This window comes from Pelophylax lessonae (assembly GCF_965119305.1).
Source record: "Pelophylax lessonae genome assembly, chromosome: 2".
NCBI classification, from domain to species: Eukaryota; Metazoa; Chordata; class Amphibia; order Anura; family Ranidae; genus Pelophylax; species Pelophylax lessonae.
The window spans coordinates 248,860,095-248,877,956 of record NC_138769.1 but is presented as its reverse complement, the minus strand read 5'-3'; the positions used below and the strand labels follow the sequence as shown (position 1 = coordinate 248,877,956).

The following is a 17,862-nucleotide window of genomic DNA, read 5'->3' as shown; positions in this document are numbered from 1 at the left end:
CAAAACTTTTTTCTCCATCGTTCATTGAGGGACGCAGTTATCTGATCCATATCAGTAGGGTTATATTGCCCCCTACCGGAGTAGGACACTAGGCAGAAAAAAAAGTTCTGGCTATGCCTATGGGCAGTCCCGGAGGGTACACCCTCTCACTTCCTGCATAGGAATTCAGTGTTAATCTGCCTAGTCAGGAGTAAGGACCTAGTTCCCTGCTGGGATCTTTGGTCCTGGCATAAAAGCGGGAAGTTGATCGAAAGTTGGCCTTGAGTACTGTCAAGGGTCAGGTTTCGGCTTTGGCAATTTTCTTCCAAAGGCCATGGGCCGCCCGTTTCCTGGTGCGTAACTTCCTCCAGGGGGTGCGACACTTGGTACTTCCAGTGCGACCTCCGTCACCAACTGGAGACCTTGATTTGGTGCAGTCGGTTCTTCAGGAATCTCTGTTTGAGAGTATTCGTGGGTATCCCCTGCCTACCTTATTATAGAAGGTGTCCTTGGTTGCTGTTACTCTGTGCGCAGGGTGTTGGCACTGGCGACTTGTCCTGCCGTTCTCCCTATGTGTTGGTTCGTGGGGCCAAGTGGTACTTCGTCCAGATCCGTCCTTCCCTCCGAAGGTGGTTTCTGGTGTTCACTTACACGAGGACATTGTATTACTATCTTGTGTCCTAAGTCCTCACATCCTAAAGAATGTGCGTTGCATACTCTGGATAGAGTTCGGGCACTCAAGGTGTACTTGGCGACTGAGTCTTTTCGCGAGTCAGGGTTACTCTCTACTCACGGATGGCCCAAGAACAGGGCATCCTGCGCCTGCTGAGACTATTTCCAGATGGATCGGACATTCGGTGGGGTAGGCTTATTCAATTAAGGGTCAGGTCCTACCTTTCCCTATTTCGGCGCATTCTACTCGGGTGCCTGGTGCTTCCTGGGCTTTTCGCCATACAGGCATCTGTGCTTCAGGTTGCAAGACGGTTACCTGGGCCTACCGCCACACCACCCTGAATGCGCCCGCTCTCTTCTGCTCTCTCGGCGGCTGATCAGGGTCGGGCCTGGTTAGTACTTCATCTGTTCAGTCACACCTTTACCAAATTGTATGAGGTGGATGTGCTGGCATCTGCAGATGCCTCTTTTGGCCTCAAGTTTTTGCTGGCTGCTGTCTGGAGGGCTTTTGGCCTTCCTTGAGGGTGTTTACTGTTTGTTTCAGGTGGGCCTCATCTTTTGAGTCTTATGTTGCCTGGTCGGCTATGTTTAGCCTTGGGGACTTGTTCTTTTCTTCTGTTCCCACCCCTCATTTTATGGCACTGCTTTGGGTCATCCCTACTGATATGGATCAGAGAACTGCGTCTGTCAATGCATGATAGAGAAAACTAGATTTTTGACTTACCGTAAAATCCTTTTCTCAAGTTCATTGACGGACACAGTACCCGCCCCTCTATATTGAATTGGGTTGGTGTTACTTCCTGAAACTACTTTGATACAAAACTGACATCCTATGCAGGAAGTGAGAGGGTGTACCCTCCGGGACTTCCCATAGGCGTAGCTAGAACTTTTTTCTGTCTAGTGTCCTACCCCTGTAGGGGGCAGTATAACCCTACTGATATGGATCAGAGAACTGCATCCGTCAATGAACTTAAAAGAAAAGGATTTTGCGGTAAGTCAAAAATCCAGTTTTTTTTCCTTACAACTATTGTAAAATACTGAGTTTGTAAAATAACTCACCAAACTATACATTTTCTACTTTTAAGTATTTTTTGTTGAGCAGTTCTGTAATTTTTTTGGCCAATGTTTTTGTGATCACGCGCTTGTAGCAGAAGTGTGAATGCACGCAGCGTAAGGCTTGGTTGATCAATAATGGTAGCAGCATAGACATCTGTCTCTTTGATAAAACAAGTTGCAGTTTGAGTAAGGTCCCTCACATGAAAATAATTGCAAATATAATTTTAAGTACTGAGTAGCACAGTGTTAAAGCACCAAATAAGGAGAGGAAAAGCATGCAGTTTGACAAGACCAGTTCCTTAGTCAGCTTATCCTTCTTATTATCCATTCCATTTGGGTGCTCTCATTTCCTAGTTGAGTTTGATTTAAAATGAAAAGGAGTGTTGTCCTTGACAAGATTACAAGTCTTCTGCCACATCAATCTAGATTGATGCTATAAATCATTAACATGTATTTGTGGTTGAATTTTAAAGTTGAATATTAATTTCTAAATTGTATTTCAATAATTTCTAGGCTGCTTCTATTTTATATGAATGATCTTGGAAGTTTGTAAAGTCTGTGAAGCTCCCCACACACACTGTTGAACTTTGTGACACATATTCACTTTGCCTTTTGAGTAGGAAGTTGTGGAACGAGATGGCCACAGACAGGCAGTAATGGCAACATGAAAAGAGATTTTTCAAGCTTTTGTTGGATTGTCAAACATAACTATTGTTTCACTTTCGTTCATTGACGGACACAGCTCCTTATCTTCTTGACAGGTTATGCTGCTCCCTACAGAAATAGGACTCCACGCAGGAAAAAACTACGCCTATGGAGCAGTCCCATGGATTATACTCTAATTTTCAGCTATAGGCACTTTTTTTTTTTTTTCCTGCCTAGTCAGGAGTAAGGTCCTAGTTCCTTGCTGGGATCTCTGGTCCTGACATTTTTTTTCCTTTTTTAAATAGAACTTTTTTACTATCTTTGGTATTTTGTTTCTCTGAGAATCTACAATCAACTGCCAGGCTGGGCGACGGACTGGATAATCTAGACCCAGAGGTTTCCCCCAGTCTGACCAGCGAGTGCACGCAGGCCACAGCTCCACGTTAGCCCAACTGGACGGGCTGGCCTGTGAGTTTAAGCTCCCATGAGGGCATTCCTCCTGGCCAACAGCCACCCACATTCTGATGGAGCAGTGGTCTGTCAGGAGTGGTGACCACCCTGTTCCTGGTATGGTAAGTAGCTGTCCTCCCTCTTCCCCTGGAGGGTTTTGGTGTGGACGTGGGCCCCTCCCTGGGATGATGGTGGGACCCCCGGGTTCCCCTCCTTCACCTCAGCCCCTCTAAAATTTTGGTGGTCATTGGGTCTTTCGGCCCCCCACACACCCCCCAGGTGAGGTTATGAGCTGGCTTTTGCCACATGCTCTTAAGGGAGGCTTGTTGGAGTTCCTGCTGACTAGGTTTTTCCTGGTGCACAATGGGGGGGTTGAACAGGGTTCCTCGCCACCCTGGGGGTTGGTGACTAGGGCAGGGATGTTCTCTGGGCTCCCTGCTGCAGTCTTTCGGCCGGGGGAGCGGATGGTTTAGCATCTGCGGGTCTGCGCCTCATAAGGCCGGATCTGGCCAAAAATGTAGGCCGCGGCTTTGTGGCCTACTGGTCGGAAGCTATGTGGGGTGGCCCCAGTGAGGGTGGCTGAATCCACTACCCTATGTTTTAAGCATCCGCCCTCCCCGGGTCCGGGTGCCTCTGTTGAGGGGTGGCCCCAGTGAGGTTTGCTGAAGCCCCCTGCTTGACTTGGATCCTTGCGCTTGCAGCTTGGCCTTCACAAAAATATAGGCTGCGGCCTACTAGGCGCCTCTCTTTGAGGGGGTGGCACTGTGAATGGATATTTTTTTTATGGCAGTCACGCTGCCATTATTGTGTAGGGCACCTGCAGTCGGCAGCCCTCCCCTGATTGTTTTCCGGGTGAGCTAAGTATATAGCACCCCCCGCCCTTCCCTGCCTCATCATTCTCATCAGATCCTGAATCTGTTTCATCTGCCGCGGATGTCAGTCACCCTACTGTGTCTGCGTCGACGCACCCTGATTGCTCATATAGTGAGGATCGTTCCTCTAGCTGCACATGGAAAGGCACTGGTGGATGCAATGATTGTCAGTACGGGAAACTTTAAAAATGGAGGATGCGGATGATGCTACATCGGAGGCTCCGATTTTTTTTTTTTTTTTTTTTATTTAAAATTTTCAAGTTTAACAAAACATAAAACAGGTATCGGCAGATACATGGAGGCAAAATGAACAACAGTACATAGGGAATAATTGGGGCAGGAAACCTGCCTGCGGCAAGCAGGAGGAGGAGAGATTGGGTGAAGGTGCGGTCAGAACTCAATGACCTAGTTTTGGGCGGGACAGGGAATAGTGGAGGTTGCACAGGTGAGGGGATCATGAACCAGAAAAGTGAAGTCATCAAGGGGGGGGTGGGAAGTCCAGTGATTTAGACACATGGTTGAGAAAAATGTTCCATTTGGCGTGAAAGGCATTGGCCGCGGAGGGGGCCGTAAAGTCCGTATTGAGGCGGTCTATGGAAAGGAGTGTGGTTAGCTCTGACAGTAACATAGAAATAGGGGGAGGAGTGGTTGCTTTCCAATGTTTCAAGATCATGGCAATGAGTAAGGTGGTTAGGATCCATAGACGAGGAGGCTCGGTTGAGGTGCTTGACCATTTCTGCAGACGCTTGTCCCAGTAGCCGAACAGCAAGAGAAGAGGGTCTTTCGGTGCAGATAGCTTGGTAACTGATTCAATGAAAGCAAGGACCTGATCCCAGAATGATGATATAGGTGAACAGTCCCAAAACTTGTGGAAGAGGGAAGGTCGCTCTGCAAGGCACAGAGGACATTTATGAGCTTCCGGGATCGTCTTGTCAGATAAGAACGGAATATGCGCTCTGTGGAAGATTTTGAGTTGGGTTTCCTTCCAGATAGAGTTAGGGGTAAGTCCGAGAGTGGTCCGGAGACCGCTAATTATCTTGGGCAATGTGTCTTCTCCGGGGAAGTCCTTGAGCCAATTCGAAGCAGAAGACGTAAAGGAGGCGGGTGGACAGTTCTGCAAAAGGGCTCTATAGATATCCGAAATGGTGAACTTGCCAGAGTCCAGAAGGGTGTCAATGAGTGAGAGTCGGAACCTGTTTTCAGGCTTAATTAAGGTGCTACGAACAAAGTGGCGGCACTGTGTCAAATGGGAATAGTCAAAAAGGAATCTGATGTCGGCAAATCGTGTGTCCCCGAGATTTCAGGAATAGAAAGCAGGAGCCCCGTTTGGGGGTTGCAAAGTTGAGCAAAGTTGACCAGTCCTTTCGATTCCCATCCTTTATAAACCGCATGTTCCAAACCGGGTGGGAAAGCAGGGTTACCCCGGATCGGATCTGGCATGGAGGAGGGCAGATAATGTAAATGGGCCGGACATCTGGGATTCCAACTCATAATTCGAGAATTGCGAGGTCCGAGATGCCCAGTCCAAGGCCATTCTCAATAAACATGACAAGTTGTACATTCGCAAATCAGGAAAATTGATACCGACGTCTCGCCTGGGGAGGCTCAATTTTTTTGAGGAAATGCGAGGTCTCTTACCTCTCCATAGGAATCGGGAAAATGCTCCGGAGAGCTCCTGGACATCTTTGTTTGATCAATAGTGGTAGGGTTTGAAGGAAGTACAAAATGCGTGCAAAGCTGACCATTTTTATCAGGTGGCATCTCCCCAAGAGAGAAAGCGGCAGTTCCCTCCAGTTTTCCAGTTCCCCTTTGATCTTGGTAAACAACGGCGGGTAATTAAGAGTGTAAATAGAGGCGGGTGTCCTCCCAATTTTAATACCGAGATAAGTAATACACTTCAATGCTATTTTGAAGGGGGATCCTACTTACCAAGCGCGGGACGTACCCGACCCCAAGGGGAGAATCTCGCTCTTGGAGTAATTAATTTTGAGGCCCGAGCATTTCCGAAACGCATCGAAAGTGGAGACAATCGTGGGTATGTCGGCGGAAGGGCAAGAGGTGAAGAGAACGTCGTCAGCGAACAGGGAGATCCGTAGGTCGTGGTGTCCGAGACGAATACCATGTAGGGGTGCTTTACCAGAAAGATACCGTGACAGGGGTTCCATCGCCAGATTAAATAGTAGCGGGGACAGGGGGCAGCCTTGGCGTGTACCCTTAAATAGTCTGAAGTCCTCAGTCATGGCACCCCCTACGCAGAGTCTAGCAGTCGGGGAAGAATACATGGAGGTTATCAGTCGGACAAACGGGCCTTGGAAACCCATGGTATCCAGGACCTTGCGCAGCCAGACAAAATTGACATTGTCAAATGCCTTTTCGGCATCTAAAGTAACTATAGCTAGATCCTTGGTAGGGTGTATTCGTGCTTGCTCAAGTACCAGTAACACCTTTCGGATATTGGCAGTGGCCGAATGGCCTTTGGTGAAACCGGATTGAGCCGGGTGGATCAAGTGGGGCATGATAAGCGCCAGGCAACGATTTTTGATAAAATTTTCATGTCGAGATTAAGCAGTGAAATAGGGTGATGCGATCCCGGTTCTAGTGGGTCTTTCCCTTTCTTTGCGAGTAGTTTGATTATAGCCTGGCTGCCCGTCGGCAGGTAGGGCCCACCGTCCCATATGTGTGAGTAGACCACCACGAGTGTAGGAACTAAGCTAGCAGTGATGGATTTGTAAAATTTCCCTGTGAGACCGTCTGGAACAGGTGATTTACTAGCCGTAAGGTGTTTTATCGTTTGCGCGACTTCTTCCGCCGATATCGGGGCGTTTAACATGTCTAAATGTTCAGAACTGATGAGAGGGAGTCCCGTGCCCGACAAAAACATGTTACCCGCTGCGTCGTCCACGTCTTCCGGACCATATAGTGAGGAGTAAAAGTCTCTCATGATGCGCTGCACGCCGCGAGGAGAGGAGTCGACCGCGCCCGAGGAATCCCGCAGAGACCCAATATGTGTGGGGGACGGCCGGCCCTTGCACATTTTCGCCAATAGTTTGCCAGCCTTATTGCCGAACCTGTGCAAGGACGCAGCAAGGTGAGCCATGCGGATGCGTTCAACTTTGTCAGCCCACTCGTAAAAATTATTTTTGGCTAGGAGCCAAGTTTCCTTCACCGCCGGGGGATCAGTCAGAAGTAAATTTCGCTGCGCCTCGCGAAGACGTTCGCTCGCTGTTAGCATGCCGTTTGTACGCCGCCGCATAGGATATGATACGGCCTCTTAGGAAGGCCTTACCCGCTTCCCAAAACAAATGAGGGGAGGTGGAATGAGCCGCATTAGAATCAGAGTATTCCTGCCATGCGCGTTCGAGATATGACTTGAGGTCGGCATTTTTGGCTAGGAAGGAGGGGAACCGCCAGATGAGGGGTACAGTCGGGGAGCCTGTCAAGTCAAGGGATAAGGAGAGTGGAGAGTGATCCGAGATTGCCATGTCATGGATAACTGCGTCATGTGTCAGAGGGAGGAGGGAGTCCGAGCAGAAAAGATAGTCAATTCTCGTGAAAGTTTTATGAGGGTGGGAGTAGAAGGTATATTCACGGTCAGTTGGGTGGTAATGGCGCCATACGTCCATCAGTGAGAGAGTCTATGAGCGTGGCTAGAGGTGTGGGAGAACCGACCGTGCGAGGACACGATGCCGCGGGGGACAGTGACTTGTCAAGGACCAGGTCCATAACAGCGTTTAAGTCACCCCCCAGCAGTCGCGGGACATGTGGAAGGGACAGAGATCGTGTTGATAACGCAGAATAGAAGGACTGATCAAAAACATTAGGAGCATACACTTTAGACACGACAAATTCCTTGCTATGGATGCGGATGTGAGCCGAGACATAGCGACCCTCTGAGTCCGCGTCCACCGAAAGGATTTCTACTGGGAGACGTTTATGGAATAGGATGAGGACACCGGCCTTGCGCCCGATCGCTGCCGATCCCACTACCTTACCCACCCAAAGTTTTTCCATACGAGCCATGTCTTCTGCTGGAAGGTGCGATTCCTGGATAAGAGCTATATCAGCCCGGAGGCGTTTGAGGTGCCTCAAGACTTTCATCCTCTTAGCCGGGGATCTGAGACCCTTAACGTTCCAAGATATCAGCGTCCTATCTTACACATAGAGATTAGATGTGTGTAGTAACTACGAAAGAACCTACCCATAGTCATGAGGAGAGCAAAGAACGAGCAACTTAAGTGATACCGTCAAGTGAGTAGAAGAGTACGCCAAACGAGTATAGCAACCGTTGGAGATTCGACCTCTGGGGGAGGAGGAGCGGGGAAAGAGGGGACCGGAAAACTGGGTGGGAGAAACAAAATAGACAAAATAAGCATAACAGTCGCAAAGACTTCACTTTTTTCCGCATGCGTATGCGATGGAGCACAGCTCCCCAAGTGTGACTCCAGAGATGAAGCAGGGCGAGTTAGGCCCTAAGAAAGATCGTGTGTGCAGAAACCTGGGTCGCGACCTACGACAGAGCATGGTGCAGCCATGGCATAGAAATCAGTCTAAAGGGAAGGAGCATGTAAACCGCAGAGCAATAATAACAGTAACTATGCAATAAAACACAGAACAGGTCTCTGACAGCAGAGGATGAGCTTACGGTTCCGCTCCTATGGCCCACTAAGTGGGAGGAAGCACAGAGAGATCATGAGGTGGGTCAGCGGGGGGGGCCAGAGCTAACCACATACGAGTACCGTTGCCGTTTTGGGGATTCCTTTCTGGGGCTGCGTTGGACATCCGGTCTGGAAAAAGAGAGGGTTTTAGCAGCGGTATTGTGACCTGGGTCGCCTTGATGGAGAGAGCGGACAAACTTTTCTGCCTCTACGGGGTCCTGAAAGGACAGTTGGTTGCCGAAGACGAAGGCGCAACGTCGCCGGATAGGCCAGGGTAAACTGCAGTCGTTCCTGATGGAGCTGCGAGCAAACGGTCTGAAAAGCTTTGCGTCTTTTTGCAATGTCAACTGAGTAGTCTGCAAAGATAAGAACTTTCATACCTTCGATCTGGAAATGAGGAGTTTGGCGGAACTTCTGTAAGATGGCAGATTTGTCTGCATAATTTAGATATTTCGCGATAATAGGGCGAGGGGTCAGTAGAGACCCATTCTGTGAGCCCGTTCCACTACGCAAATCCCTTGTAGGCCCACGGCTGCAGGGATTTTTTGTGCGCAGAGTTCAGGGATGGCTAAGGGTGCAATGGTTTCCGGGATCCCTATGAATCTTAAGTTACTCCGCCGAGATCTATTTTCTATGTCCTCTAGTTTGTCCATGATAAGGCGGTTTAGTTTGTCCTGAGATTGCTCTGTGCCTTGCATTTGGTAAAGTTCATCCTCCACATTGGAGATCCTGCTTTCTGCCTCATTGAGGCGGTGCGAGTGAGACTCCAGCTCCTTCCTAATGCATGCCATGCCAGCAGCCACGGCCTGCTCCACCGATGCTGTGATGGTGGGGGTGAGCAAAGCAACCACCGCCTTAGCGATCCTATCGGTGGAGGGGTCTGGAGCAGAGGAGAGTGCATCAGTAGGTGGCCGGTAATCCTCCTCCGGCAGCTTGGATGTGTCCATGTCCGTTGACACAGGCACTTTGCCGGAGTAGGCTGCGACCACGGCCTCGATTTGTGCCGAGCCCGGCGGAGGCCGCGTCGCCGGTTTTTCAAGAAACCGCTCCATGGCAGAATAAAGCAAGGATGACCACCGTGTCCGGGAGGGTTCCGAAGGCAGGCGGAGGTATGCTGAGGCAGGCTGGAGGCTTCGGGCGGGATTTTTATGCCGATTTATCGGGCCACACCGCGGGAGCTGCTAAGAGCCCAGCTACTCCATATGGCACCGGAAGTCTTTTTGGCTCCGATCTTTTAACACCCACAGGCCCTCCAAAGTGGCGAGGATGTTCCCCTTTTATGCTTACTTTGACAGCATTGTCCCAAAACAGTGGGGTTGTCCAAAACGCACTCTTGCGGTCCCTAAGCGTTTTGCGATGCGGTCTCCTTATGAGGATTCCCTGCTTAAAAGTGGATGGTTCCACCTGTAGTGGACTCGCCAGTTTCCAGGTTATATAAAGCTACCTTAAAGATCGGGGACTCCTCAACTGGAATTAAAGATCTAGCTGATAAGTCGGAGGCTCTGGCACTTAGCCTGGTATTTACTATTGCCCTGGTGTCAAACTCTGACCGAGTGGGCTAAACTTTTACGACGGGACCTGGAGGGGAAACCACTTCCCCCTGCTTTTGTAGAGCTGGCGGATCATTGGTCCAGGGGCTACAGTTTGATGCCTCTTTGGATGCGGCTTATTTGATTTCTAGGCTGTCTGTATCAGCATTGGTCCTTCCGGATATTATATGACTGAAATGCTGGTCTGCGGACCAGACTTCTAAGAAGGCCTTGCCTGATTTCACCTTTGTAGAGGATCGTCTGTTTGGAGCTTCCTTGGATGACATCATTAAGGGCCTCTCAGGGGGGAAGAGTACTCTTCCGCAGTCTACCAAGGCGAGGAGCCCCGTCGTAGACGTGGGCCATTCTTATTGGCTCATAAAGAGGCCTTTTCATCCCTCAGGGTCTCAAGACAAGGAATCAAAGCAAAGCACTTCAGGGCCTCCACCGGAGGTTCCAAGAGGACCTAGTCTGGCAAGTAGCGAGCGGGCTCTTCCAAACCTGCGGACAAGGCTTAATGGAGGGGCGCCCTCACCCATATCTGGGGTGGAGGGAGGTCTTTGTTGGTTTCAGTCATTCAGTCAGGCTACAAGATCGAGTTTCGGTCTTATCCTCAAAAGGTTCTTCCCCCTCCAACCTGCACTTGTTTCCAGATCACTTACGGGGTCTCTTTGGGGGCAGTGGAAGACTTGTTAGTTCAAGGGGTGATTTTTCCTGTTCCAACTTTGGAACTTTTTTCAGGGGTTTTACTCAAACCTCTTTATATAGTTCCCAAGAAGAAAGGCTAGGTACACCCAATTCTGGACCTCAAGGGGCTAAACTGCTTTGTGTGGGTACAGAAGTTCCAAATGGAGTCCATTTGCAGGGTAGTGGCATCCCTACATCAGGGGGATTTCCTGCACTTTGCCCTGGGAGAGGAGCATTATCGGTTTTTGGCGTTACCCCTATGTCTCGCCTCCGATCCTCAGGTCTTCACAAAAGTGTTGGCCCCGGTGCTAGCATTGTTGCACCAGCGGGGATCGCGATTGGGGGGTACCTGGACGATCTTCTGTGAACGGAGCCTCCAAATGATCCGAGGGACAACTTGGAGATACTCTGTGAACTCTGAGGGAGTTTGGTTGGTTTCTGAACCTTCAGGAGTCTGCTTTGGTTCTGTACACAAAACTGGACTATCTAAATTGGTCTCAGCCAGAGTGTTTCTTCCTCTGGAAAAACTCCTGAGATTGCACTAGGCAATTCAGCTTCTGTTGTCCAGCAGATGGTCATCCCTCCGGGCTTGCATGCGTGTGCTGGACCTGATGGTGTCTACCTTCAAGGTGGCTCTGTTTGCACAGTTCCACATGAGATTTCTGCAAAAAGAGATTCTGGTGAAATGGGACAAGAATCCTCATTCTCTAGAGGGGGCTTCTTTCTCTGGCACTTAGACAGGGAAAATCCTTTCTTTCCCTGTTGTTACCATGGATACCAGCCTGTCCGGGTGGGGAGGCATCCTTGGCACAGATTGTGTCCAGACTGCCGAATAATGTACTGGAACCCTGAGGGATCAGACTTTGGATCATTGAACAATTCTTCTTCAGGGTTGTCCAGTACGAATTCAGTTGGGCAATTCCATGGCCGTGGTCTAGGTCAATCACCAAGGGGGCACAAGAAGTGTCCTGGCGGCTCATGAAGTAGCCGGCATTATAATGTGTGCAGACTGATTTGTTCCAGCCCTCTCTGCTGTACACATTCCAGGGAAGGTACAGAGGTTTGTGGCACGGTCTCGGGATCCTCTGACCGACACCACAGATGCATTAGTGGCTCCTTGGAGTCAGTATCGTCTGATTTACGGCTTCCCCCTCTTAAACTTCTGCCAAGACTCCTGTGCAGGATCGAGGCAAAAGGGATTCTGGTCATTCTAGTGGCTTCAGACTGGACTCACAGGTCTTGGTATGCCCATCGGGTACAGCTGGTCGCTGATGCTCCTTGGAGACTTCCTCTCAGGGAAGATCTGCTGTCCCAAGGGCCAGTCTTCCATCCTGCTTTACATTTGCTGGCTTTAACAGCTTGGCTGTTTAAAGCCAGGTGCTGAACGATGGAGGTTTGTCTGAATTGGTGATTCCTACGCTGTTAAAGGCTAGAAAATCTACCTCTAGGAAGATCTACTATTGTACTTGGAAGATGTACATTGCACGGTGTGAGTCTCTTGGGGTTCACCCTCGCTCCTTTTCGGTGGCTCAGATATTGGCTTTCCTCCAACGGGGAGTTGAGCAGCGCTTGGCCTTTGAGTACCATCAATGACCAGGTTTCGGCTTTAGCAGTTTTCTTTCAAGGTCTATTGGCCACACATTGCTTGGTGCGCACCTTTATCCAGGGAGTTCCACACTTGACTACTCCAGTGCAGTCTTTATTGCCACGGTGGGACCTCAATTTGCTGCTGTCTGTTCTTCAGAAGCCTCCCTTTTGAAAGACTTTGGGAGGTGCCCCTGCTTACATTGTCCCAGAAGGTGGCCTTTTTGGCGGCTATTACTTCAGAGTGTGGAGTGTCGGAGCTAGTGGCATTGTCTTGTTGTTCACCTTACCTGGTGGTTCACAGAGATCCAGTGGTTCTTCGGTCCTGTCTGCCATTCCTTCCATAGGCCGTCTCTGATTTACATTTGAATGAAGACCTTGTTTTGCCTTCCCTATGTCCCAGGCCTAAACGTCCTAAGGAAATTGCCTTGCATTCCTTGGATGTGGTTTGGGCAATCTGGGTGTACCTGACAGCTACGAAGTCTTTTTGGAAATCAGACTCCCTATTTGTACTCACGGATGGACCTCAAAAAGGGTTGGCTGCTTTTGCTGTGACCATTTCCAGATGGATCAGACAGACAGTGATTCAGGCCTATTCATTTAAGGGTCAGGTTCCTCCTTTCCCTGTTAGGGCGCACTCGGGAGATTAGTGCGGCCTCGGCCTGCCGTCAGACGTCAGTGCTGCAGGTTTGCAAGGCGGCCCTCCGGTCGTCTGTGCACACCTACACACAGTTTTATAATGTGTTGGCATCAGCAGATGCTTCTTTTGGCTGCAATGTTTTGCATGCTGCTGTTTAGAGGACCTGGTCCTCTGAGGGTGTATTGTTGTTTTTTTTTTTTTTTTTTTTTTTTTTCAGGTGAGCTCCAGTTATTTATGGTTGAGCTCCTTGTTACCTGGTTGGCTATGGTTTGCCTTGGGAATTTTCTCTTGCAGTTCCCACCCCTCAGGTTTGACACTGCTGTGGGACTTACCAACTGTCAACAAGATGAGGTCCGTCAATGAATTAAAAGAAAATAGGATTTTTGACTTACTGTAAAATCCATTTCTCTGATGTTCATTGATGGACACAGCACCCACCCTTTTGTTGAGTTGGCTTTCTTCTCTGCTTGTAACAAAACGGAGTGCCTATAGCTGAGAGTGGGAGTATACTCCTTGGGACTGCCCCAGAGGCTTAGTCAAGTTTTTTTTCCTGCCTAGTGTCCTACTCCTGTAAGGGGCAGTGTAACCCAACTGTCAAGAAGATAAGTAGCTGTGTCCTTCAATGAACATCTGAGAAATGGATTTTAGGGTAAGTCAAAAATCCCATTTTTTATTGCGATTACAATGCTGGTGTTATAAATTGAAAGTGTATGCTGTGGCCGTAAAACTCCTTTAAGATAAACCTTTTTACCAACCTACAGAATTACAGATAAGCAGATGATAAAATGACACAAGCATGGGTTACTGTCAGTGAAAACCGCATAACAGAATCTGATAATTAAGACATATAGACAGCTGATTTTTTGCACAAAGCTTAGCTTGCTTATTTCTGGAGGAAAAAGCAGACATAATCATGCAAATATTTTAACCAAACCTGCATTTAATGTTTGTTTTATGTGTGTGTTTTGTTTTTTTTTTTTCCCCCTTTTAATATTGTCTTCTTTTTTTTTTTTTTTACAGCAAGTGGAAGTAGAAGGACAGCAGTGCATGCTTGAAATTCTTGATACTGCTGGAACAGTGAGTAAACCCTCATCTTTTTATGTTCAAAAGATATTTTTCTCTTTTGTTTATTTACGAACACAGCTCCTGTCATTCTTGATCATTGCGTTATACTGCCCAACACTAGAACCTAGGACACTAGGCAAAAAAAAATTGGGCAGTACCAAGAGGTATACTCCCTCTCTGTGATGCCTCTCTTCCTCTTCTTTTGCAGCTCCTTTTAGTTTCTTGGATGTCTGACGGCAGTGGTCCTTAGGCGCATGATATAGCTGAAATGCTGGTCTGCAGACCAAGCTTCCAGGAAGGCCTTATCGGATCTCCCTTTTGTGGGGGGATCGCCTGTTTGGGTCTTCCCTCGATGAAATCATTAAGGGAGTCACAAGTGGGAAGAGCACTCTCCTCCCACAGGCTTCCAGGGGCAAGGAGTCTCACCGCAGTCCTTTTTACTCGGCTCACAAGCTGCTTTGTCCCTCAGGGTCTCAAGAAAAAGGAACCAAATCCATCAGGAACGTCTCCAGAGGTTCCAAGAGGCCCTGGCCTGGTAAGCCGAGAGCAGGTCTCTGCAGACCAGCCCTCTTCTGCCTGAAGGGGCGCCTTCCCGTGTATTTGGGGTGAGGGGCGTGTTCATTTTTTTTCTGGACCCGTGGACCTCTCTGATTCAAGACAGGTGGGTCCACAAGCTGATTTGGTCTGGCTAAAAGATCTAATTTCAGTCTTATGCTCCAGAGAGGTTTTTTCCTTCCAACCTGCGTTTACCCCCAAACTGCCTGCGTGGTCTCTTCGGGGCGGTACAAGACTTGCTACTGCAAGGTTCCAATCTCTGAACATTTTCGGGGTTTTTATTCAAACCTGTTTACACTTTCCAGTAAGGAAGGAAAAGTTCGTCCAGTCCTGGACCTCAAAGCCCTAAACTGCTTTGTGCGGGTACAGAAGTTCTGTACGGTAGTGGTGTCCAATCATCAAGGGGATCTTCTGGCCTATATCGATATCAAGGATGCTTATCCCCATATATGTTGGGCATCAGCGCTTCCTCCAATTTGCCTTGGGCGAGGAATATTATCAATTTGTGGCGTTACCCTTTGGTCTTGCCTCGGCTCCTCTGGTATTTAAAAAAGTGTTGGCCCAGGTGTTAGCTTTGTTGTGACAGCAAGGATTACGGTACTTGGGTACCTGGGCAATCTTCTTTTTGGAAACTCTGCTTGCAATGTTCTAAAGGAAAACCTAGACATCACTGTGTGGACTCTGTAGGAGTTTGTTGGACATTTGAATTTCCAGGTGGGGAGGTGTCATGTGCTCAGGGGGTTTGGACTCTGGAGGAGTCCAGACTACCGATCAATGTATTGGAACTTCGGGCGATCAGACTTTGTCTGGCCCATTGGACTGTTTGTCTTCAGGGATGTCCAGTTTGGATTCAATCGGACAATGCCACGGCTGTGGCGTATGTCAATCACGAAGGGGAAGTAGCCGGCATTCTAAGGTGGGCGGAACGTTTCATTCAGGCTCTCTCTGCCGTGCATATTCCAGGGGTGGAAAATTGGCGGCAGATTACTTCAGTCGACAGGCTTTGGACCAGGGAGAATGGTCACTTCATCCGGAGGCATTTCATCAGCTGTGTCTCTGGTGGGGAACTCCAGAGGTGGACCTGTTGGCCTCTCGCCTCAACAGGAAAGCGCAGAGATTCATGTTGAGGTCTCGGGATCCTGATGTCACAGACATACTGGTGGCTCCTTGTGGCCAGTACCGTCTGATATATGCCTTTCCTCCTCTAAAACTTCTGCGAAGGATTGAGGCAGAAGGAATTACGGTCATCCTAGTGGCCCCAGACTGGCCTCACCGGTCTTGGTACGCAAATCTAGTACGGCTGGTTGCCGATGTCCCTTGGCGACTCCCTCTCAGCGAAGACTTATTGGCCCAAGGGTCCTGGTCCTGCTTTACAGTCGCTGGCTTTAATGGCTTGGCTGTTGAAAGCCAGGTGCTGAAGGATAGGGGATTGTCTAACTTGGTGATTCCCACACTGTTAAAAGCTAGAAATTGTACCTCCTAGGAAGATTTACCATCGCTTCTGGAAGTCGTACATTGCGTGGTGTGAGTCTCTGGGGGTTTCTCCCTGTTCCTTTTCGGTGGCTCGAATTTTGGCGTTCCTCCAAAGAGGTATGGAACCATCAAGGGAAGGGGCAAGTTTCGACCTTGGCGATTTTTTTCTTTCAATGTCGTTTTGGCTATGCAATCTTTGGTTCGCAACTTTGTTCATGGGGTTCGCCACTTGGCTCTACCTGTGCGGTCTCTGTGGGATCTTAATTTGGTACTGTTGGTTCTTCAGAAACCACCTTTCGAAAATATTTGCGAGATTCCTCTGCTTACATTGTCCCAGAAGGTAGACTTCTTTGTGGCGATTACTTCTGTACACAGTGTCGGAGCTGGTTGCTTTGTCTTGTCCACCTTATTTGGGGGTTCACAGAGCTAAAATGGTGCTTTGCCCTTGTTGGTCGGTTTCCATCTGAATGAAGAAATTGTGTTGCCTTCCCCGTATCGTAAGCCTAGGCATCCTAAGGAGATTGCCTTGCATCCTTTGGATGTGGTTTGGGCGATCAGGGTGTACCTGGTGCCTACGGAGTCATTTAGGAAATCAGACTTGCTGTTTGTCCTTACAGATGGTCCTTGCAAGGGGTTGGCTGCATCTGTCGCGACCATTTACAGATGGATCAGACAGGTGGTAGTGCAGGCCTTTTCGATGAAGGGTCAGGTTCCACCTTTCCCTGTTAAGGCGCACTCTACTTGGGAGATTAGTGCCTCCTGGGCCTTCCGTCAGGAGGCAGTGTTGCAGGTTTGAAAGGCGGCCCCCTGGTCGTCTGTGTACACTTTAACAAAGTTTTATAAGGTGGATTTGTTGGCATCAGTGGATGCTTCTTTTGGCTTCAAGGTTTTGCAGGCTGCTGTTTGTGAGGACTAGTCCTCCATGAAGGTGTATGTTTTTTACAGGTGAGCTCCAGTTTTTCCTTGCGGAGCTCCATGTTACCTGGTTGGTTACGTTTTAGCCTTTGGGATGTTTTTCTGCTGTTTTTTTTTTTTTTTTCCCACCCCTCATGTTTGACACTGCTTTGGGATGTCCCAATGGTCAAGAAGACATTATGGGGCTGTGTTTGTCAATATACGAAAGTGAAAATTGGATTTTTGTCTTACTGTAAAATCCTTTTCTCTGATGTTCATTGACAGACACAGCACCCACCCTTCTATGGAGTTGGGTTATTTTATTTCTGACGCTGCTTGCAACAAAACTGAATGCCTATAGCAGGAAGTGGCTTGGTAAAACTTTTTCCTGCCTAGTGTCCTACTCCTGTAGGGGGCAGCATAACCCAATGGTCAAGAAGATCCTGGAGCTGTCCGTCAATGAACATCAGAGAAAAGGATTTTATGGTAAGACAAAAATCCAATTTTCTTTTCACATTGGTTTCTTATCCACGGAACTTGGTAGGTATATGGCGTCTCACCCACCACGCTGCTGTTCGCTCTCTGGCTGACGTCTGTCACTTCTGGTCGCCGTGTAGGCCTGGGCTGACGCATTTCGTCATTGCGACTTTGTCTGATGGTGTCGCCATACGGCGCTGCATACTGATTTTTATCAGCTGCCTATCCTGGCGTTTAACCCCTTATTATCCACTAGTCATAATCGGCCAGATTTCCGCAATCCACGCTAGAAAATCTGTGGATCTAGACCTGCTGAGGCTTTATAATCATTTATTAACATATGTGTAATCAGTCTCCTGACTACATATAGGTTATAACTACTGTTAAATCTTCTATAATTTTACATCAGAATATCAAATATTGTAGTTGAGAGTTGTTTGAAGAATGGTAAATGAAGAGTCTCAACCTGTCAATTTAGGTCGAGGACTTAAGGATACCATTTCAGTGTTTGTTGACACAGGGCACATGTGCCTAGACCTAGAAAAATCTGAATTGGTCATAGCTAGAGTTGAGCGAACACCTGGATGTCCGGGTTCGGTGGATCCGGCCGAACTTGAAAAAAATGTCTG

General features: G+C 48.6%; 1 protein-coding gene across 1 annotated transcript in view; it reads left to right on the top strand.

The window, feature by feature from the left end:
- RAP1A (RAP1A, member of RAS oncogene family) overlaps nucleotides 1-17,862 on the top strand; it is a 171,621-nt gene that overhangs the window by 114,655 nt on the left and 39,104 nt on the right. The window contains exon 5 of the mRNA XM_082244866.1: nucleotides 13,790-13,846. Within this exon, the coding sequence (XP_082100992.1) occupies nucleotides 13,790-13,846 (57 nt within the window). The remainder of the gene's footprint in view (nucleotides 1-13,789; nucleotides 13,847-17,862) is intronic.